We start from the raw sequence: 22,539 nt of genomic DNA, 5'->3' as shown, positions 1-22,539 counted from the left end.
TTGGGAAGAAGGCAGATCCTATTCAAATCCCAACTGTATGCATTCTAAGTAGGCAAATGGCTGTGACAGGCAAGCCCTAGGTCCGAGCGACAGGCTATTACAGACTAAGTGGAGATGGAGAGAGGTTTGCTACAGCTCTCTCAAGCCATGCCCACTGGCTTTGCCTTCAGAAGCTCTCTCCTGCCCTAAGAGTGAAAATAAATGCTAAACCAGACACAACTGCTCATGGCCTTCATCACACTCTTGTCCTAGTGCTCCTGGGCAGCAGAGTGAGGATCTAGGTTTCTCTTACCCATATCTATGGCATGACACAATCTGTCAGTGCAAACAGATCCAAGCCATCCAAACAGACAGGTGGTGTGCTGGTTTGAGGCTAATTGGAATATTTTAATGAGGAAAATGAGATGATAGGCTGTGAAAAGGAAACAATGGTGATGTCTGCTTCACTCATAGGCTTGCTGAGATGTATAAAAGCAAGGACACAAATATAGGTAAGACAGAGTCTGTGCAACTCTCAGAGTCTGTGCTTCTCCCTGTGCTTCTGCTGTGCAACTAATCCTTCTATTTCTACCTCCCTTGCCAGTCCTCCAAACTCACCTTGCATATAAGGCAAACTCTGGGATAAGGTAGAGGGGTGGAAAGGAGGTGGAAGGGTGGTTGGGAGCCCCTCGTGAGGACTCTGGTTTCTGGCAGGGCTGTAGTGCTTCTGTACTACCTTTAATTTGTGTATTTCTGTCCATAGCTGTACATATTGTAACTATCTGCTTGTATCTTGTGCTAAGCCTTGAACATAAAGCTTCATTCCTCAGATTCCAGCCAGCTGACTCTAGTCTGGGTCATTTCACAAGGGGGGGGCTGTTTGGGTAGCTCCCAAACCATCACAGGTGTGCAGAAAGCCAGCTTCAGATCTGGAGGAACACTCTGCAGCAGCCCTCTCACGACAGGATGAGAACTGTGAACTCACTGAAGCCGGCAGAGGAGCAGCTCCCTCCCACCTCTGCCTGTGTTGGTGCAAGGCCACCACAAGTCCAAAAGGCCACAAAGCAGCAGCGTTTACACTGGTTTCATCAAAGCAAGAGCAAGGCAATGATTTCACAGGATTTATTCAAAACAGAAGAAGAAAAAGCTTTCTTTACAGACATCATGAAACAGATCAGCACAACCCTCAGTTCTGCCTGTGGTTCTGCATGAGCAGCAGTGCACACTCTCCCTCCCCACCACTCATCAAGCGTGGAAGCGATGCGTCTGCTCCACACCTCTTCAGCAAAAGCACACAGCAGCTGAGGTAACTTCAGTCAGCTTGCCAAGAACTGGAACTCATCTAGCAGCAGCTACATGGTACTTCTGTTACCAGAGACAAGCCAGCAAGTGATTTGCTAACAACTGCAAAAGTAGACCAGCAGAGAGCTGGAAAGAGGTACCAACTTCCAGTCAGCTCTTCCACTTGTGTCTTGGAGCATCTGCCCCAAACTGCTTCTGCAATAAGGCTTCTTCTGTACCACACACAGCACTGTACTGGAGAAGCAGACATTCACTAAAATTTACTTCAAGCAATTAAAAAAGTTCAAAGCTTTACAAGTCTTTCAAGGGTCACTGAGCTGCAAATTGCCTCCCTCTTCCTTTGCCAAAAATGCCACCTGAACAGTTTCAGAAGTCTCACCCTTTGACAGGGAGTGGCCAGGGTTGTGTTACAAACTGTTTATAAAAGCCACGTTTTGGACTAGGAGTTTAGCTTCTCAGCACACAGCTTTGAGCATGGTTCCCATAAACCAGCATGGCTCTAAAGAGCTCCTAGGACTACAGGAACAAGCTTGACATTATTTTTCTCAGGAGCAGGATTTTGGCTGTCAGAACACCTTTGAAGCAAACCAAACTGTATTTGGCATTTGATCTGACTTGTGCAATCTCTGCTTAGAAAGCATCTCCTGTGCCTCCCATACACCATCATTGCTTGAGATGAAGACAGAACTATCCACCTGCTGCACGAGTCTGGCTCTACCGGGAGCAAATTCATTGCAGCGGCTCATGCAGGCAGCCCACAGCCGTAGCACAATGTAGGAAGGCTGCTGTGCAGCTGGCAGAAGTTGGGCAACCAAGTCCTAAGCAAAAGTCTCGCAGCACAGAAGAGCTGTCAAAATCCACCAGTGCTTAAACATAACACATCTGACAACCCTGATTTTAAAAGTGCTTTGACAGTCAAGAACAAATCCTAACCAGACTAAGAACCATTCCGCTAGCAGCGCACGTTTCGGAAGCCGGGCAAAGTGACTCTGCCCTGAGTATAGATGTCCTCATCTGTGCCCTGGTTGATGTGCTTCACCAAGTTCTTCTCAAACAGGAGGGGGTGGTAGGCTCCCATGGTACAGGCACGGTCATGAAACTTCTGGTAGTAGTGGCAAATGTCTGTCTGCCGTTTGGAAGGGAGAAATTCATACACATCCACTTCATCGCAGAGCGTCATCATGATCACAATGCCTGGGGAGGGAGAGAAAGCAGACAGCCCCGGGTCAAGCCAGAGAATCAGAGAGTCAGTCAGGGTTGGAAGGGACCACAAGGAGCAGCCAGTTCCAACCCCCCTGCCATGCCCAGGGACACCCTACCCTAGAGCAGGCTGCACACAGTCTCAGCCAGCCTGGCCTCAAACACCTCCAGCCATGGGGCCTCAACCACCTCCCTGGGCAACCCATTCCAGCCTCTCACCACTCTCCTGCTCAACAACTTCCTCCTCACCTCCAGCCTGACTCTCCCCACCTCCAGCTTTGCTCCATTCCCCCCAGTCCTGGCACTCCCTCACAGCCTCAAAAGTCCCTCCCCAGCTTTTTTGTAGCCCACTTCAGATCCTGGAAGGCCACAAGAAGGTCACCTGGGAGCCTCCTCTTCTCCAGACTCAACAGCCCCAACTCTTTCAGTCTGTGCTCACAGCAGAGCTGCTGCAGCCCTCTCAGCATCCTCCTGGCCATGCTCTTTTTGGACATATTCCAGCATCTCCACATCCCTCTTGTTCCAGGGGCTCCAGAACTGGATGCAGTACTCCAGGTGGGGTCTCAGCAGAGCACAGCAGAGAAGGAGAATCACCTCCCTGGCCCTGCTGGCCACACTTCTGCTGCTGCAGCCCAGGCTCTGCTTGGCTTTCTGGGCTGCAAGTGCACACTGCTGGCTCCTGTTGAGCTTCTGGTCCAGCAGCACTCCCAGGTCCATCTCCTCAGGGCTGCTCTCCAGACACTCACTGCCCAGCCTGGATTTGTGCTTGGGATTGCCCTGACCCAGCTGCAGGACCTTGCCCTTGGTCTTGTTGAATCCCCTGAGATTGTCTTGTGCCCACCTCTGCAGCCTGTCCAGGTCCCTCTGGATGGCATCCCTGCCCTCCAGCCTGGCTGCTGCACCACACAGCTTGGTAAGAGATTAACACCTCAAAAAGACAGGTGGCCCAGGCCCCCAGGGAAGGGTCTCCTTTTCGAGTGTTCAGATGAGAGGGGTTAAAGCCAAGTCTGGCCAGATGGGGCTGTTTTCTGAAGCGCTCTGTTGCAAAGCCTGTGAATGACTATTACAGCAGATTGCTTACAGAGACAGCCATGCCCAAGGGCCCATTTTATGAGTGCCACCATTCTTTGTGACCTTCACAGAAACCTGGGTGCCTGCCAACCATGCACTACAATTAGCTGATCCAAAGAGCCCACCTTAAGCCTCCTTGGTTAAGTAACATTGAGACCTTTCCCTTATCAGAGAATCATAGAATGTCTTGGGTTGGGAGGCACCTTTAATTGTCATCTAGTCCAATGTCCCTGCAGTGAGCAAGGACATCTTCAACTAGATCAGGTTGCTCAGAGCCCCATCCAATCTCATTTCACATATTTGCAGGGATGGAGCATCTCTCACCTCTCTGGGCAACCTGTGCCAGTGTTTCCCCGCTCTCATCGTAACAGATCTCTTCCTTATATCCAGTCTAAATCACTCCTCTTTTAGTTTCAAACCATCACCCCTTGGGAATGCAGGAGGTATGAAGGCAGCTGTGCTTGGAGATGGCTTACAGAGATCAAGCAGCCTCTGCTCTTCAGGCTCCTCCAGCTGCCCTACAGCAAGGCAGTGCTGTCCTCCTCTGTCTTCTGATAGACAGAGGGACCACTTGAGGACATTGACACCACTGCTGGGCATGGACCCCTCAACTTTCTGGCCAGATCATAAGTAAGCCATAGTCACTGGTTACTTTTCTTTCAAGTGCTTGAGATAGAATCATGAGATCGTTGAAAAAGACCCTTAGGATCATCAAGTCCACCTGCTAATCCAGCACTGCCAGGTCACCACTGAACCATGTCCCTCAGCAACACATCTACAAAGCTTTTAAATCCCTCCAGGATGGTGACTCTACCACTGTGCAGCCTTCTCCAGGGCTTGACAACCTTTTGGTGAAGGAACTGTTCCTAATATCCAACTTAAACCTCCCCTGGCACAATTTGAGGCCATTTCCTCTTGCCCTATTGCTCTATCCTTGGGAGAAGAGAACTGACTCTCACCTTCTTCTAGTCTAAATCTACATTGTTCTGCACATATCCCAGCAACACTGGGTGAGAGCAAGGCTGTGCAAAAAAACTAGGCATCTGACTGGCAAAAGTAAGAAGTGAGTGTTTAAACAGGTAGAAGTCCTGTGCAGACTACTGCAGGTGATGCTGCTCTGGCAGGGGGGTTGGACTCGATTTTTGGAGGTCCCTTCCAACCTCTAACGTTCTGTAATTCTGTGAAGGCTGCCTGTGTGCCAGCAGGGATGGGAGCAGAGACAGAAGCTGCTTTCAAATACATGTGAACTTCCTGAGAAGTTCACTCCTTTTTATTCATCTGGTCATGAGATTTGTGCTCCCATAAGAAGGAAAAGCTTTGCAACAGCAGAATGCCAAACGAGTCCCTTTGCTGAGAGGCTGGATTTGCTGTGCTGACAAACAAGATGCTAACATGCTGAATAAGGGGGAATATCACTGAGCTTTCTGGGGCAACTACTCAGCCTGCCTATCCACAGCTCCCCAGTAAGTCTTTGGGAATATATATTTTTCCACATATGTATCTATCTCTCCAGGCTTATATTTGAAAAGCACAACCAGGCAAGCACTTAGATTTCATCTGCAGTAACCAGATTTGTTTGCCTGACAAGATCTGAGCCCAGAGGAGACATATCCTTCCTCTCACTCCCCATGGGAACTGTGCTGACACTAGAAGCTAGAAATCCTACAGACCATCTCAATGCTGCTGCAATCTGCTCTTCTGTTTTCACGTGGAACTGAGCCATGCTTGCAACTGCTGTTTCAGAGGGGTGCTGCAAACCACTTACTTTAACACAACTGAGCTGCTGCTCTAAAGACAGGAAGCTTACATTTTGCTGTAAGACAAACACTGTTAGAGCAACTCTGATAAGCACCATAAATCTGTAGCTGTCTTTGAAAGAAAGGCATCCTGGAGAGTTCCTGCCTGCAAACTGAAGGAGAAGTTTAAAGGGTAATTATCTTACCAAGCATTCCAGATGACGGTGGATTAGGCTGAATATGCTCCAGGGAATTCTCCTGCAGAATATCCCAGAGCTGCCACTGCATTTTTGGGTTCAGGATATAGAAGGGCTGCTCTGGATGTTTACCACGATACAACTTGTAGCTTTCAAAAAAGTTGTAGTCTGGTTTTCTGTACCACTGCGAGACAGAAGCAGGGAGTCAGACCATTTCTAGCCTGCTCTTTCCACCAAGCAACAAAAGCCAAGGCTGGGTGAACACACTGCTCTAGGGTGACAAGGTCCTGCTATGCCTACACAGGTGCATGCAGTGCCCCCATCACCTCAAACCAGTGTGGGGATTTGACTTAGTCAGCAGACCAGGGAACCCTCAAATCTCAAGGAAGGACTGACAAATGAGATCTGCATCTACTGTAATTTCATTCTGAATCCCCCCTCCCTCCATAGTAGATGATGCTAAGAACTCTACCTTAAATGTTATAGACCCTGAAGCCTCCCCATGTTGGAGTACAAAGCATCCTGTTCTGCAGGAAAGTGCCCCCAGCAGAGCCACCTAAACCAGGCTGAGCTTATTTGCATCCTAAAAGTTCCCCTTTCAGTGAAAACATTTATGAAGGGGTTATGTTTTCTTAAAGTAATTTGGAGATTTTTTTTCTAGGTTAAAAATATCCCTTCCTGGTTTTACTGACTGTTAAATATGCTGTACATACACCCTCATGTTTCCTGCAGGTGTGGGGATAAACACAGGAATAAACATCAGAGAGAGAAGTCCACGGAAAGGAATGCAAAGACCTCTCAGTTACAGACTCTTCACTCCTACCTGCTTTCACCCTGAGCCTCCGAAGCTCATCACTTATCAGATAATGCCCTTTTGTACTCAAATTGAAAAGTAAATGCCAGGGGGATTGCAACATCTACAAGTGAAAGTCCATCTGACATGGAGAGGAGACCTTTGCTGAGACCCTCAGAGGGTTTCCTAATCCATTCATAACCTATCGAGTACATCTCATGCCTGACTGGTGCTTGAAATATCCAAGCATCAACCATCAGCGAATCTTAGAGCAACTCTTAGAAAGAGGAGATCACAGCTGCTGCAGACAGTAGTGACCTCCTCACTGCAGCAGCAAAGGTGGGAGAGTAAGGGTGGCAGAAACAAGCACACATGGGATGCTCTCAGGAGTATATACAGATACACTCATGATAAGGAGGGTGTAAATGAAAATGGCCTGAAAATGAGCAGTTGTCCCATTTTAGGATGCACTTCAAAGCATGTGAATCTGACTTTACTTACAGAAAACTCATTCTTACCTCATGAATCTCTGCATGATAGGGTGCTGGATCCCAAACAATCAAGATTCCAGTGTTGTATAGTGCTTCCCTCAGGAACTGCTGCTCCTCAACAGTGACAAGCTTCAAAAGCAACAAGTACAAGAATATACTACAGGCTGTCAGAATTAGCAGGCAGCCAAGCAGCAAAACATACTGAAGACAGCCACAGCCACCCCACTGGCAGCCACTGAACACACCTCACTGCGTGCAGCAGCGACACAACTCAGAAACGCCCTTCCAACACCTACCCCACTCCTGTCTAGCAGCAGAGCAGTCAGGGAGGAAAGCCACCATCATGCTCCACAAGCTTCCCACTCTCCATCTTCAATAAGATAAGGTCAGGACCCACAGAGCATCCCAGCTGGGATGATGGATACAATCACTGCGAGTGCCAGAAGCGGGCAGAGCATCAGCTGCTGCCAGCACAGCTCAGGAGCCCAATGCAAACACACTGCTGGCTTTATGAACCTTCCTTTGAACCAAATAAGGTCTGCCTGTGGGTGGTACCTACTCAGGTAGCCAAGGCACAGCAGTAGGCCAGCTTGCTGTGAGACCACCAGTGCAAGTGCTGAGAGAATGCAGTACCCCCAGCTGGCTCTCACACCTCATCTTTCCACAGATGGATGATGAATCTTGGGCAAAGGAGGTCTGAAGCTCGTTAAAGCACCAGTAAAACAGGAAGCACCATGACAGCAAAGTACATGGGCTAGGACAGCATCTGTGGAGCAAGAATGATCCCCCAGAAGCTTCCCCAAGTGAACAAAAGCAAGTTCTTTAGAGAAGTTGCCCACCGCAGCATGTACACAACCAGCACAGCTCATGACACCTGAGGGTAATTCAGGCCTGCAGCACAAAGCAAACAGTCAGAATCAAATGAGTCAGAGGCTGACCTGGGTGGTTTTTCTCACCCAACAGCACAACCTGTACAGAGCTGGCTTGTAAATATCTGCTGAAGAAAAGCATCATCACAAAAATCAGCTCCCATTTGTCCCGACTGTCTCCACAGATCTAATTAGGAGCTAGCCAGTTTATCCTGGAGTACCCCAGCTGCCCACAGCAGCAGGCTGCCTCCCTGGCTGCCACCACAAGCAGAGCACAGAGGCACTCTGGCCAGCTCAGGCATGACGTATTCCAAAAGCCAAAAGGGTTTCCTCACATCTGCTCTTCACGCTGTGGGATTATGCTTTGGCCTTGACTGTGTATTCTGCTTGGCCTCATTTCCTTACAGCAGCTGAAATATCCAGGCCACCTGTTGGCTGGAGTGTGCCACCATGCAGGTGTGAACTGCCTCCAGCTTGTGGACAGGCGAGAAGAGGGCACAGCACTGGCAGTGCCCAACCCCTGGGCTAGGGACGGGTGGGAGTGGAGCACTGCAAGGAGATGGGAACAGGGCAAGAATAGAGGTGCTTTGTTTTCACTCAGAGACTAGAAACCTGTCAGGAACTCTTCTGGTGTGAAATGTTAAAGGACAACTCAAGACAAGATTGTCTGAACATAAGGAAAAACTTCTCTCCTGTGAAGGTGCCAGAGCCCTGGCCAGGCTGCCCAGAGTGGTACTGGAGTCTCCACTGCAGACTTTCAAAGCCTGCCTGAAAATGACCCTAGGCACCCTGCTCTGGGTGATCCTGCTTTAGCAGGGAGGCTCAGTTAGATCTCCAGAGGTTCTTCCCAGCCCCTACCTTCTGTGATTCCATGAGAGAGATGTGGAGCATCAGAGAAAGCAAAGGCTGGCCAGGTGAAGCCATGTGAGCTGGCAGAGGCACACAACCCTCTCAAGAGCTGGGATCTCCTTGGGTCCCTTCCAACCCCTAACATCCTGTGGTAAGAAACCAGGTGGGGAGCACCACCTTCCCTGCTCCAGAGCTGGCTCTTGGCGCTACTAGTTACCTGTTGGTCGCTTAACCTGTTTGCTGGAGGAATCTGGCTCCCCAGGTACCCTTAGTGACTGATTCTCTCTAAGCCATTAAACTGTGACATGACTTATTTCTCTTCCCCATTCCTTTTTAATCCTAGTGAATAAAGTGACCTATTGATTTCCTAGTTAGTTTGTTCTCTAGCCAACTCACTGTTTAGCAACCATCTTGCTAATACAGCCCCTACCCTCCTCCTGTGTTTATTGACCATATCAAAATGAGTTCTGGCTCTACAGTCATTGCCCTGGAATCTAAACACACTCCTGTTTTGCTGATGTCCTATCTCCTTTCTCTTCCTCCCTGCAGACTCATAGTGCCAACAACAGCAAACTCAGCCAAAGCAGAGTGCTCTCCATGACAGCAAGCCAGCCAGAGAGAACTGCAAACTAGGGCTGGAATAAGGTACTCTGCTCCTTGGTCAGCTCTGCAGGAAAGAGTTGTGTCCTACAGAATGACACAAGCACTACCCCCACCCACCCTCCAGCCCTTATGTTCCCAAGCTGTGACTGCTTTCCCAGGGTAAATGCATGCCCTGGGTGAGCCTGCAGGAAAACATGCCATCACAGGAAGCAGTGCTGCTGAACCAGTGGGGACCCAAGAAAAGGAGCAGAGCAATGGTGAAGAATGCCTTTGCTTAGCACAGCTACCAGGCTTGTGGAACCTCCAAGCCTGTTCTTTCATCCCAGGATCCCAAATTTCTCCCCCTGCTGCCAGTATCAGTCTTTCCCTATGCAGACAGATGCACAAGATGCCCTGCTCTCGTGTTAAAACCAGCCACCTCTGTGCTGCAGACTGCTCAGAAAATGTTAGAAAGCTGTCTCTAAATAATTAGTTAGCAACCTTGGGCCATACTGGACACCACTCAATACAGTCTGCTTTTGACAGGCTAGATTCAACAGATCCCACCTCCTTCATTCTAGGAATGGACCAAGAATTGATCAACAGTAAGATCCAAAATAAGAGCAGGCAAACAATTCCATCCTTGTTCCCTGGGACCACTTGGAAGAAAAGCCAAGCCTAGAAAAAGAACAAATTGCAGCTTGTCCAGACAGTACCCAATGCCTGCAAATGCTCTCTGCAAGGCAAGGCACAGATCCTGCAGCAAGCTGGAAATGAAAGGTGATCCAGCAATCCCACTAACAAGAGCATTAAACCTATATCACCATGGCTGGAACAGCACTGAGCTATTAAACCAGCAAACAGAATCATAGAATCAACCAGGTTGGAAGAGACCTCCAAGATCATCCACTCCAACCTAGCACCCAGCCCTGGCCAATCAACCAGACCATGGCATTAAGTGCCCCAGCCAGGCTTGGCTGCAACACCTTCAGGGACAGCAACTCCACCACCTCCCTGGGCAGCCCATTCCAATGCCAATCACTCTCTGACAACAACTTCCTCCTAACATCCAGCCTAGACCTCCCCTGCCACAACTTGAGACTGTGTCCCCTTGTTCTGTTGCTGGTTGCCTGGCAGCAGAGCCCAACCCCACCTGGCTACAGCCTCCCTTCAGGGAGCTGCAGACAGCAATGAGCTCTGCCCTGAGCCTCCTCTTCTGCAGGCTGCACACCCCCAGCTCCCTCAACCTCTCCTCACAGGGCTGTGCTCCAGGCCCCTCCCCAGCCTTGCTGCCCTTCTCTCAACACCTTCCAGCACCTCAACATCTCTCTTGAATGGAGGAGCCCAGAACTGGACACAGCACTCAAGGTGCGGCCTGAGCAGTGCTGAGCACAGGGGCAGAATAACCTCCCTTGTCCTGCTGCCCACAGTGTTCCTGATCCAGGCCAGGATGCCCTTGGCTCTGCTGGGCACACTGCTGCCTCATTAAAAAATAAAAAATGCAGAAGGAGACCAAGGTCCCAATCCAGTGGTCCCTCAAAATAATAGGGACTACAATTAAGAGCTCTTCAGCTTAGAAAGTCCAGGATAGACACTCCTGCACTGTTCACTCAGAGAGCATCTTTTGCTCTGTTCAGCAGTTACACCAACTTCAGCCTCTACAAACTGCAAGGATTTTTTCCTCTTTGTAGCTGAACTTTTCTAAGCTGGTGTCTCCATTAGAGGAAATGGCAGCAGATGAAGAATGTCCCCAAAAGCTGCAGGCTGATCTGAACGGAGAACAGAAGCACTGCAACGACACAGCTATAACGATGCTTCGTCCAAAATAAGAGCATCTGCACATAGAGTTATCAGAGCTGCACTGCAGCTGTACTAACTGCAGTTCCTCTACTGCCCCTGCAGATAATGCTGGCACCACATGTGCCACGTGCATGCTTTTGCTGGTAAATGGTTCCATAACACATTAAGTTTGGGAATGAGCACATCCTCCAGAGAAAGTTTTCTGAAGTGATAACACCTATCTGACCTTATGACAATACACACAGAGTGGAAAGATAAAGAATAAACTAAAGACCAGAGACATCAAACAGGGTGGAGAAAGAGGGATGTCAGCAGCCAGATATGGCTGCTAAAACCAGGCTGGTTCAGGAAGGAAAAACTTTCCCACATCCAGAGAGAGGTTCAGCACCAGGGAGTCAAGACACAGTGAGCAGCAGAACAGAGCACAGTAAGCTGCAAGGGCAGAATGGTAGATGTAAGAGCAGAAAGAAGCAGGAAGAGCATGCTTCAAAGGACACACAATGAACGAGGGACATGCTAGCTCCACGTCTTGCCTTTGACAAGGATGGACAAAGTCCTGCTGCTGCTCTGAGAAACTGTTCCTTGCTACACAGCAGCACCCATGGGCTTTCCACACAGCAGCAGGTGGGAAAACTCCAGCCTGTAGATTTTAGCTTTGGGGTGAGGGAAAAACTGCCTTTTTGCTTCTGGAGTTCAAAAGCTGTGCTGCAGTCCCCCATCTCTCCCCCATCAGCCCCTCAGTCTTCATCTGCCTGCTGCCTCCAGTATCTGCTGTGGGTCCTGCTCTGCTGCTAAACAGGTTGCACACCAACCCTGATAGCAGGAGCTTATACATGGCCTCACCACTGAGACTCTGCTTAAAAGCCTCCTGAAGTCCAAAGAAAATTATCAGAGGGACATGCTCATACCAAGAAAGAGCACTCCAGGAGCCAGGGAAGATTTCACTCATAAAGCCATGCCTTGCAGCAGAAGTGTTTTCTGCCATGCTTGGCACTGAGGTCCTGGACCCTGCAGCTCACCCATCAGAGTTCACATTCTGTCACGGCTGTGTGAGCGTCTCAGAGCAGGTTCTTTGGCAGTTGTTGGCAGCCTTGCTTAATGTGTTACCTACAGAGTCTGCGGCATAGGTGGGCAGAAACACTACTCTTTAATAAAAGACCAGATAAACTCCCTTCACTCTTCATACTCACCTCCGGGCCAGGCACAGCTCATCTCTCAGCACACCTCCGTTTGCTGAGCACCATTAGCTGAGCCGCACTTTGATTTCTGCCTCAGGCTCCCAAAGCACAGCAGCGAGGTGCATCTGCCCTCCCTGCACTAATGAAAGAAGAGGCTTTGAGCCCAAACAAAGAGCTAATTACCTTGTGCCTGCCACAAATCACAAGCAGGCTAGTGCAGGCTCTGAGGCATGTGCTAGCTGTCCCGGGCCAGGGTGGATCCCTCCCCCGGTAAACTCACTGCAACACGGATATTTGGAAAGGTCAGGGAAAATGAAATGGTATTTCTTACAGTTTAAATGTAACAGTATAAGGAGAATAAACTGCTGCAGAAATAGAGTAACTTTAAGGAAGATGGGAAGGGGTCAAGCGGCGGCGAAGCAGCAAAACAGCAGCAGCCAGAACAGCGGTGGGGGAGGATAGCAGCGAGCGTGGCAGAAGCAGCAAGGAGAAGGTCTGAGACGTAAAGCTCTTGATGCTCCAATGGAATGATACTAACTTACCCACTGTTGCCATTCTATGGCCTATCCCTGCAATGCTCACCACTGCACTTTCTCTGTTCCGAGTACTTTGATGTCTGAGCTAGAACTCCAGCTCCCACGGCCACACTACCTTAACTGCAGGGACCTGAGACTTGCCGACTCTCCCCTGTTACAAGGGAAGACACTTCCTAGCTGCTAGGCACAGGAGAAAGCAGCAAGAAAGCCCTCTTCTTCCCAGCCTCACTTGAAAGACTTCCCAGCAGCAGATGACTCCAGAAGCTCTGTCTGTGGATGCTGTTGTTCCATCCTGCTGCTCAAGTCCCAGGCATCCCAGTGGGGTACACAGCTCTGCCATGCTTGGCCCATTTGGCACAGGTTGATCAGACCTACCTGGGAGTTCACAAGGCGAATTGTTGTCTTTTGCCCCACATCCTCCTGAAAGCCCTTGGTGGGAGCCGCATTGAATCGCAAAACGGCATCGTGACTGTCTGAAAGCAGAGCAGCAAAAGCCTGTGAGCTGGCAACAGACTGCAGAGCCAGAAAACATGGGTCAGAGCTTATTGTTTGCATTCAAGCTGCCTGCACACCAGCTTTCTGTGTAACACCTGCAAGTACCAAGCCAGACCAGAGAGTCAGATTATGGTCTGGGTTGGAAATAACCATCAAGATCATCCAGTTCTAGCCCCCATCGTGGGCAGGGATACCTTCTACAAGACCACATTGCTCAAGGCCTCAGCCAACACGGCCTTGGACACCTCCAGGGAGGGGACATCCACAAGGTCCTGGGCAGACCATTCCAGTATCTCATCACCCTCACTGTAAAGAACTTCTTTCTGATATTGAGTCTAAATCTGCCCCCCTCAAGCTTCAGTCATCCCATCGCAATGAGCCCTGGTAAAAAGCCCCTTCCTGGCTTTCTTGTGGACGTTGTGGAAGAAGTTGTTGGTCTAACTTCAAGCTCACCACACTTCTAAAAATCCACTTTTTTAAAGAACAAAACAGTGGCAGGCTGAGCACAGCCCTAGGATCTGCTCTGTACGGAGGAGCACAGCATCTTCCTCCCTCTCTCCTTTCTCCCAAATGCTTTTCCAGGAGATAAACCAATACTCAGTTAATTTAGTGAATATTGTGGCTGTCTGGGAAATAACAGCAAAGCAGCATTCTTCTCTTGCAGCCTGGAGCTTGACCAGCCTGAGAAACATGTATAAATAATGAGTGGAGTGGAAAGCAAAGCCGACTTCAGCCTGTGGCATAGCTCCCACACCCGTGAACCAAACCCACTGCTGTGCACTTGACAGGCACAGCTTGTTACATGCCTTGGGACTCACTGCATTTTCCTTTGCTGCCATCATCTCTTAAGATAGCACAGCATTCCTCCAGCACCCTCCTCTGCCTCCACACTGCCCTAATCACAGAGCCAGCCTGCTGCTTCAGCACAGAGGGCATTTATACACCTCGCCAGAGCACTCTGGCATCTCCCTATCTACTGCCTAGGTTTGGATAGGAAACCTTTCATGGGATCAGAGATGCTGAGTCAGAGCAGCAGGACTGACATTTTGCCTTGAGGCCACACAACCACAGCTTACAGTCCATGGGGAACTAAGCTCCCAGTCAGAGCAGAACACCTCACCTGGGCCAGAACCAGGTCTTCTGGAGATCATTCTCTTAAAAATGGGGGGGAGGAGGTTCTCAGGAGCAGTCTTGAAGGATCAATAACCACTGTCAACAAAGACTCATTGCTCAGCTACTTTATTCTCATAGAGAAGTGAATCCTGTTTAGAGCCCTGTGCCAGTTTGAAGCTAGCTAGAATGTTTTGGTGAGAAGAACTAGATCACAGGCTGTGAAAGGAAAGCAGTGGTGATGTCTGCTGCACTCACAGCCTTGCTACGGAGTATGGGAACAAGAAATGAAAACATTAGATAACACTCTGGCCACTTTTCTGTCATGCTTGCTTGGGCTGCTGGCTGAGCTGCATCTCTCTAACACACCTTCCATTTGGCCTAACCCACTTTGCTTCCTAACCTCTTGGCTGAACCTCCATTCTTCCTTAGGACTAGGGTAAGGTTGAGAGGGGCAGGGGGAAGGTGCAGGGGTGGTTGGGAGCCCCTCCTGGGGACTCAGGTTTCTGGGAGGGGAGTTGTGTTTCTGTATTACCTTTTACCTTGTCTATTTCTGTCTATAGCTGTATATACTGTAACTATCTGCTTGTATATTGTGCCAGCTGTAAATAAATAGCTTCATTCATATTTCCAGAGCTGGCTGAGTCTAGTCTGGGTGATTTCTAAAGAGGAGGGGGGGACCCAAACCGTCACAGAGCCCTTCCAAGCGACACACAGAAACCAGGAAGGTGATGTTTCCAGAGAAGACACGTCTACACCGAGCTGCAGCTCTGCAGTTTCCACTGCAGACCCTGAATCCCACATCCTGCCTTGCATCAGTGGAGCACAGGATTACACTTTCCCTGTATAACTCCAGCCAGACGCCAAGGGTTTTCGTGCCCTAAATTTGCATTTCGAAAGGGAGGTTAATGACTGTGCAGGCAGCGTAGCTCCCACTTCCGACTGCTCCAAGTGGCTGTGCTGCACTCAGCATCGGCTTCTCCACCAGCAATTCACAACCTCCAGTAACACTCAGCAGCACAGAAGACCCGAGCTGCTTGCTTACAAGCATCTCCCTGTTCTGCCCTGCCAGCCTCCCCTACGTTGACTAATTGCTCATTTGATATTTGAAGGTGGTTACACAGAACAAATATTGCATGAAATAAGAGCTCAGCAATCTGTTGTGTTCATCTATGCAAATGCTTTATTTTAAGCCTCTCACATTTAGTACCTTTTTGGCATCTTCCTCCTCCAACAAAACCTACAAAGGAATATGTGAGGCTGAAATTGGGGGAAATTGTGTACAGCAATAAACTGAACACTCCTGAATCCTTTGATATTCACCCTGCTCAACTCAAGGCTGCAAGTGCCCAGAACTCAGCAGAATCACCAGCAGAGATGACTGCTTGAGTAGAAAGGTTAAAGTCTGAGAGTGACCTGGGCATGAGGAATAAATCACAGACTGCAAGCAGGGGTTAACAGCATTTGCCTGCAGCACATTACACAGTGACCTTTCCAGCATCCATCCTCTTGGGAGCTGGAACAAACTGGTGTATAAGTTGTGAGGACAGGCTCAGAAACCAGCTGTAGGAACAAGGAAATTGCTTTCCAGGTCTGACGTCCTTTCAGCCCTTCTGCAGCCAGAGCACAGCCCATTGTACCTCCTGGCTGCTCTGATACCACATCACAGAACCACGGAATGGTTTGGGTGGGAAAGAATCCTAAAGGTCATCTAGTTCCAATCCCCCTGCCATGGGCTGGGTCACCTCCCACTGGACCAGGTTACTCAAGGCCTGGCTTCCTGCAGGGAGGGAGCATCCACAAAGTCCTGGGCAGCCTGTCCCAGTGTCTCACTACCCTCACTGTAAAGAGTTTCTTCCTAATATCCTGCCTAAATCTACCCTCCTCAGGGTTAATTCCACTCCCTCTCATCCTATCACAATAAGCCCTTGTAAAAAGTCTTTTCCTAGCCTTATTGTAAGACCCAATCAGGTACTGCAAGACCACTGTAAGATGTCCCCCAAGCTTGCATTGTAAGATGCTGTGACCACCACCCTTGGCTTTTGAGAGGTCTCCTCACTGAGCAGCAAGCAGTTTTAGCAGTGCACTGGAGTCTGACAGAGGTGTTCTTGGGCACGAGCCAGCTGTATCAGGGGACAGGTCACCTCTGTGGAAATCCTTTCTCACTGAACTTCAAGAGGCACCTAAACAAGACAAGGCAGGTTCTCAAATCAAGTCAGAACTGGTTTCTCAAGCCTTGACCTGCCTGGCCTCAAACTCCCCTAAGAGGCAGAAATGATTACATCGACCAACTCCCACGGGTAGTTTTCATCAGGAAGCAATGTCAGCCTGGTTCACACTGCCACTTTCTTTTTCACTGCACCTTTCACAGCATGTTAACATACTTGAGGCAGTTCAACCACATTCTAACACCCACCTCCTTGCCCTGTAGAGCACAGAGGAGCACAAGGAGAACTTCTGAGCAGGTAGCAGAACAAACTCCTGACCCTCCCATGAGCACTTAGGCACTACAACTCTGAAGGCTTTGTCCAAGTTGTCCATGAATAATGAATTGAAGGCTATCCATCTGCCTGGTTCAGAGGATGAAGGCTACTTGCAGCTTAGTGCAGGCCAGAGGGACCTGATCCAACAGACAACTTATGAACACACTGAAGTCTGCACATAATTTTGGACGTGGCACTTGGTGCCATGGTCTAGCCTTGAGCTCTGTGGTAAAGGGTTGGACTTGATGATCTATGAGGTCTCTTCCAACCTTGGTGATACTGTGACACTGTGATAATTTACACCACAGAGAAAATCCAAGGCTTTAAGACTTCTCCTTCAGTGAAGCTGCATCTTAGTGAAGCATCAATCCTAACTGAGCCTCAAGCAAACATTAAAGGAGAAAGCTGAAGCAACTGCAGGCACAGGAAAGTTTTCTGCCAAGACAGCATCCTGAGTTGAATGCTGGAGAGCTGTTTTGACCTGCATGCTGCTTTCTTAAAGACAAAAAGTGCACTGCTTTCAAAAAGTACTCTTTCTAATCACAGTGCAAGACCATCGCTGCAGTGTTTGTTAATCAATGCAGCACTCTCAGTTCAATAAGGTCAGAGAACACTTTGCAAAGCATCAGCAAACTTTCTCTAAAGAAGAGAGAAAATAAAGCCCTGAAAAGTCTTCCCATGGTTTTCTGGACCCCTAAAACTCCACCACTGCCTTAAGGCTCAGGATGAAGGCTGTAAGAAACACAGCATCACTGAGGTTGGAAGGACTTTTGAGGACTGCCTGTGACCAGCCCCTCTGCTCAGTGCTAGATCAGCTGCAGCAAATTGTACAGGGCTGTGTCCAGTGGAGTTCTGCCCCTTCAGTGCTTTATTTTACCTCTCTGAAGAAGTCTTTCTGGATTTAAATTTTTCTGGCCATTGACTGTACAATGAGCAGGCTGGCATTACAAACCATTCCAGACCCTCTCCAGAAACAAACCCTTGAGGAACCAAGATGTCTCTCTGGTATGCAGAGAGTGCTACCCTCTAGTGAGGTCAGTGTCATCATGAAAACTGAAAGGACTAGGGTGACAAAGCTGGGGAGGGGCCTGGAGCACAGCCCTGTGAGGAGAGACTGAGGGAGCTGGGGGTGTGCAGCCTGCAGCAGAGGAGGCTCAGGGCAGAGCTCATTGCTGTCTGCAGCTGCCTGCAGGGAGGCTGTAGCCAGGTGGGGTTGGGCTCTTCTGCCAGGCAACCAGCAACAGAACAAGGGGACAGAATCTCAAGCTGTGCCAGGGGAGGTCTAGGCTGGATGTTAGGAGGAAGTTGTTGTCTGAGAGAGTGATTGGCATTGGAATGGGCTGCCCAGGGAGGTGGTGGAGTCACCATCCCTGGATGTGCTCAAGAAAAGCCTGGCTGGGGCACTTAGTGCCATGGTCTGGTTGACCGGACAGGCCTGGGCAACAGGTTGGACTGGCTGAGCTTGGAGGTCTCTTCCAACATGCCTGATTCCATGATTCTATGAATAGAGCTACCTGGAATAGAACTACCTACATGCCTACCACTGACTACATGTATACAGCATCTCCTCTTGGCTCAACAGCTGAACTCAACCCTTCCACCCCCACCACGTGGCTTGCCTGCTTTTGTCTGCCTTGGCCCCACAGGCTCTATGATCTTGGGCATCATAGTGCAGCCTACATTGTGTGCTATGCACACTGAGAGAGCAAGGAGCTCCTGAGTGATCCTTATTCCCATCTCCTCTTCAGCTGCTCACTAACTTTGTAAACTCTTTAAGGACAATATTTCAACTTATTTTAAGCACCTTTGTGACCACAGCAGTCCTTACTGGTATAAGCATGGCAGCAGGTTATTTCTGTTCAGGTATAAAACAATAGTATTTGACTTTATACCAACCTATTTCTTGTCCCAGATGAGATGACTTCAAAGACCCTGCTGAGGACACGACAGCACAGCGAGCCAGGTGGCCCACAGTTTCATTGAGGCTTTTCCCTGGTAAGTAGTTCTGCCATTCAGAGGTATCAAAAGGACTATCCACTCCCTGTATCATGGTCACGTCCACCCTGTCCCGTAGCTGGCAGAGCAGCTTCTCTGGGCTGAGTTTAGCAGCGTTCCTCTTCCCATTGTAAGTCACATTGTACTTGTTCATGGACAGGTAATTCTTTCTGACCCTCTGCAGCCTAGGTATGAGATTTCTGGATGAGCTGTCCTTATCCCATACTTTCATAGAGTCTGCTGCTTTCTTGAACTTCTCAGCTGTTCCAGAGGTGCTGCCTTTCACTTCATTGTGGCTACCAAGCCATGTTTTGGGTATCTGACCCAATTCATTGGCTGCCCCATGGGAAAGACCCTGTGATTTAAGTGTGTTCCATTTTTCTGAAGTCCTGTGAACTTGCAAGTCATCACTCTCAGTCTTGAAGGGAATGTAGTAGCTTCTTCTCGTCTCTCTCCACAGGCAAACGCTCAGCGCCAACAGTATCACCACAAGAACAAACGTGAGCTTTTTCAGCACATTGATGTGAACCATAGTGTATGGTGCATCCAAGTGGCACACAGAACACAGGGCAGCAAGCTGGTCCTGGGGGAGAGGTACACATATATGAGATTCCGAGCATCAGTGTGTGAGCAACAGGAGGGGAGAGGCAGAACATGAGGGTCGTTTTAATAGTTCAGGCTGTTTAAAGACCTCATTTCAAAGTTCACCATCTCAAACATCAAAGGGGCTTGAGCTGGCTACTACCCATCACCAACAGTGATCTGAGGCCTTCTATTTCCTTCCACAAGTGACAACCAAGCTTAAGGAAGCCAGGATCATGCAAGTGGCAGAGTAATGCACCATACGCCTTCACCTGCCATCCCAGTCAGCCAATATCCAAACTCCTTTCCACTCCACAACTGAGCTTCTACTTGACCATAGGCATGGGCTAGTAAAGCATATAATGAGGATTACAGCTGTTGGAATAAACGCTGTGAGTTCATGAACACAGGAGGCAGAACAGGTGTCCCTGTGCTCCTCAGCAGACAAACACTACCCACCCTACAGAGACCCCAGGAACATCTCCCTCCTCCGGCAACTTGCTGAAAGCAAGCTCTTAAGCTGTGCTATTGAGAAGCTACCAAGTTGTCACCTGGGGATAATGCAGCAGCTATCCAGCTCAGGTCATTTTGGGCTGTTGGCAGTTTTTCTTCCAGAGTTTAAGCAGGATATCCCAAAACACGACAGTTCTGTGATGAAGAGTTCAAGAAACACCTGCAGCAAAAGAGAGAAGAAGCCCCACATAACTACTATGAAAGGACTTGGTGGCTCTTGGCAAGCATTTCCTCAGACAAGCCCTGCAGCCTCACAGAAGCTGGTCCCCAGGCAGGGAGGGGCCAGCAGCCAACACATTAACACCTCCTGAGCCTTTTGAACGTTTAAATGAGCACTTAACACGAGCAGCATCTAAGTCTGAAATCCAGTCTCAGCTAAAGCAGCAACTGCTGAGCAGGCTGCTTGCTCTGTACCCCCACCACACCAACAGCCTTCCCTGCGGAGAAGGCTCAGAGCAGTGGCTGCACCAGTAACATAGCCACGGAAACATCCCAGCGCTGGCGGTAACACGATGGACAGCAGAAAGGAAAGAAAAAGTGAGCTTTTCCTAGGGAAATAGCTTGCTGCCTGTTCTTGGCTGAATCACACTCTCTCTTCAAATACAATGGCAGCAGAGCCTCACTGCTCCTTTTGGAGCAAGCCTTATGAAAAGTTGCTATGTGGGGCAGGCTGTGGATGGAGTCTACTTGGACTTCAGCAAAGCCTTTGACACTGTCTGCCACGAGAAGCTCCTAGTCAAGCTGGCAGCTCATGGTTTGGACAGATTCACTCTGTGCTGGATCAAGAACTGGCTGGATGGCAGAGCTCAGAGAGTGGTGGTGAATGGTGCCACATCCATTTGGCAGCTGGCACCAGTGGTGTTCCCCAAGGATCAGTGCTGGGCCCAGTCCTGTTCAATATCTTTATTGATGATCTGGACAAGGGGATTGAGTCCAGCATCAGTAAGTTTGCAGATGACACCAAGCTAGGAGCAGGTGTTGATCTGTTGGAAGGTAGGAGAGCCCTGCAGAGGGACCTGGACAGGCTGGAGGTGGGCAGAGGCCAATGGGATGAGATTGAATAAGGCCAAGTGCAGGCTTCTGCCCTTTGGCCACAACAACTCCAAGCAGCACTACAGGCTGGGGACTGAGTGGCTGAGAGCAGCCAGGAGGAAAAGGACCTGGGGGTACTGATAGACAGTAAGCTGAAGACGAGGCAGCAGTGTGCCCAGGTGGCCAAGAGAGCCAATGGCATCCTGGCCTGCATCAGGAGCAGTGTGGCCAGTAGGACAAGGGAGGTTATTCTTCCCCTGTACTCAGCACTGGTCAGACCACACCTCGAGTACTGTGTCCAGTTCTGGGCTCCTCAATTCAAGAAGGATGTTGAGATGCTGGAACATGTCCAGAGAAGGGCAACAAAGCTGGTGAGGGGCCTGGAGTACAAATCCTATGAGGAGAGGCTGAGGGAGCTGGGCCTGTTTAGCCTGGAGAAGAGGAGGCTCAGGGGTGATCTTATTACGGTCTACAACTACCTGAAGGGACATTGTAGCCAGGTGGGGGGTGGCCTCTTCTCCCAGGTAACCAGCAATAGAACAAGGGGACACAGTCTCAAGTTGTGCCAGGGTAAGTATAGCCTGGATATTAGGAAGAAGTTCTTCACAGAGAGAGTGATTGGCATTGGAATGGGCTGCCCAGGGAGGTGGTGCAGGCACCGTCCCTGGGGGTGTTCAAGAAAAGACTGGATGAGGCACTTAGTGCCATGGTCTGGTTGACTGGATAGGGCTGGGTGATAGGTTGGACTGGATGATCTTGGAGGTCTCTTCCAACCTGGTTGATTCTATGATTCTATGATCTGTCTTAACCCACAAATAGTTAAGGCATTCACAGAATGAGCAAATATTTCACACCTTGTAGCTTCACTCTACCAAGGAAATGCAACAAGAGAAAAGGAGATTTCACAGCAATGCAGAGTTCAAGATGCAGCTCTCTTTTGCAGGAGCTCCAAGCCAGAACAGTGCCACAAGCTACAGTACCAGTGCTAGAGTTCACAGGATTAAGTACTAAATCATTAAAGCATCCCAATGCTGACTACTTGTATTTTAACTCTAGTAAGAAACTCATCCTGATTTCTGTTCAAATTGAGCCACCAAAACCTTAGAGCTAAGTTGAAGGAGTTGCATTTTGGCAAGCCAGGAGCAGCGCTGGGCGCAGGCAGTTTATCTCCGCAGCTGCGCACTGCACACATGCAGCTGCGCACTGCACACATGCAGCTGCGCACTGCACACATGCAGCTGCAGGGGTTTTATCTCCCGCTCACACACACACTCACAGAGCAGTGTAATCCAGATTTTATCATTGCCCAAAACGGTTGCAGTTTTTCCTGGAACTTTTGTGCATGCCTGCTAATCCTCCTGGGGGTCTCTCTGGTGGTCGTGAGGCTGAAGTAAGGAGTCTTCCTCAGGTGTCTTTGTGACTCAGCTATTTGCGTCTTCACAGTCGCCTGCTTCACAGTCTCTTATCTACCCTGCTCATGGTGGTTGCTGTTATCGTTCATCCCTGGCCTTGCTCAGTGAGCTCTGGCACACCCCTGTTTTGTTCATGTCCCCTATTCACAGGGGGCTATCTCTTCACAGCGCTTTCTGTTATCTCTCGTAGGTCTCCAGCTCAGTTAGCTCAGACACTCCCTCCTCTGCCATTGCACAGTGTCATATTCTCATTTTCTCATACTCTTATATTCTGCTTTGCCATTCTCTTATTGACACGGGTACCATTTTCCACAATTTCACAGAGCACTTCAAA

At 49.4% G+C, this 22,539-nt stretch overlaps 1 protein-coding gene across 5 annotated transcripts in view; it reads right to left on the bottom strand.

Moving 5' to 3' along the window:
- Window positions 1-1,087: 1,087 nt before the first annotated feature.
- ST6GAL1 (ST6 beta-galactoside alpha-2,6-sialyltransferase 1) overlaps window positions 1,088-22,539 on the bottom strand; it is a 64,053-nt gene continuing 42,601 nt past the window's right edge. For 4 of the 5 annotated variants that reach the window (XM_064165401.1, XM_064165399.1, XM_064165400.1 and 1 more), the window contains exons 3-8: window positions 19,800-19,921; window positions 18,568-19,249; window positions 12,959-13,056; window positions 6,797-6,898; window positions 5,495-5,669; window positions 1,088-2,475 (exon numbers count right to left, since the gene is read on the bottom strand). In XM_064165401.1, coding sequence (XP_064021471.1) covers window positions 2,234-2,475; window positions 5,495-5,669; window positions 6,797-6,898; window positions 12,959-13,056; window positions 18,568-19,198 — 1,248 coding nt within the window. In that variant the 5' untranslated portion in view covers window positions 19,199-19,249; window positions 19,800-19,921 and the 3' untranslated portion in view covers window positions 1,088-2,233. Of the gene's footprint in view, window positions 2,476-5,494; window positions 5,670-6,796; window positions 6,899-12,958; window positions 13,057-18,567; window positions 19,250-19,799; window positions 19,922-22,069; window positions 22,111-22,539 lie in introns of those variants that run through there. The other variant, XM_064165403.1, reaches the window with a different exon arrangement.

Source organism: Pogoniulus pusillus, chromosome 26, assembly GCF_015220805.1.
Source record: "Pogoniulus pusillus isolate bPogPus1 chromosome 26, bPogPus1.pri, whole genome shotgun sequence".
Taxonomy (NCBI): Eukaryota; Metazoa; Chordata; class Aves; order Piciformes; family Lybiidae; genus Pogoniulus; species Pogoniulus pusillus.
The sequence above is the reverse complement of the archived record's forward strand: the minus strand, read 5'-3'. Positions and strand labels throughout refer to the sequence as shown.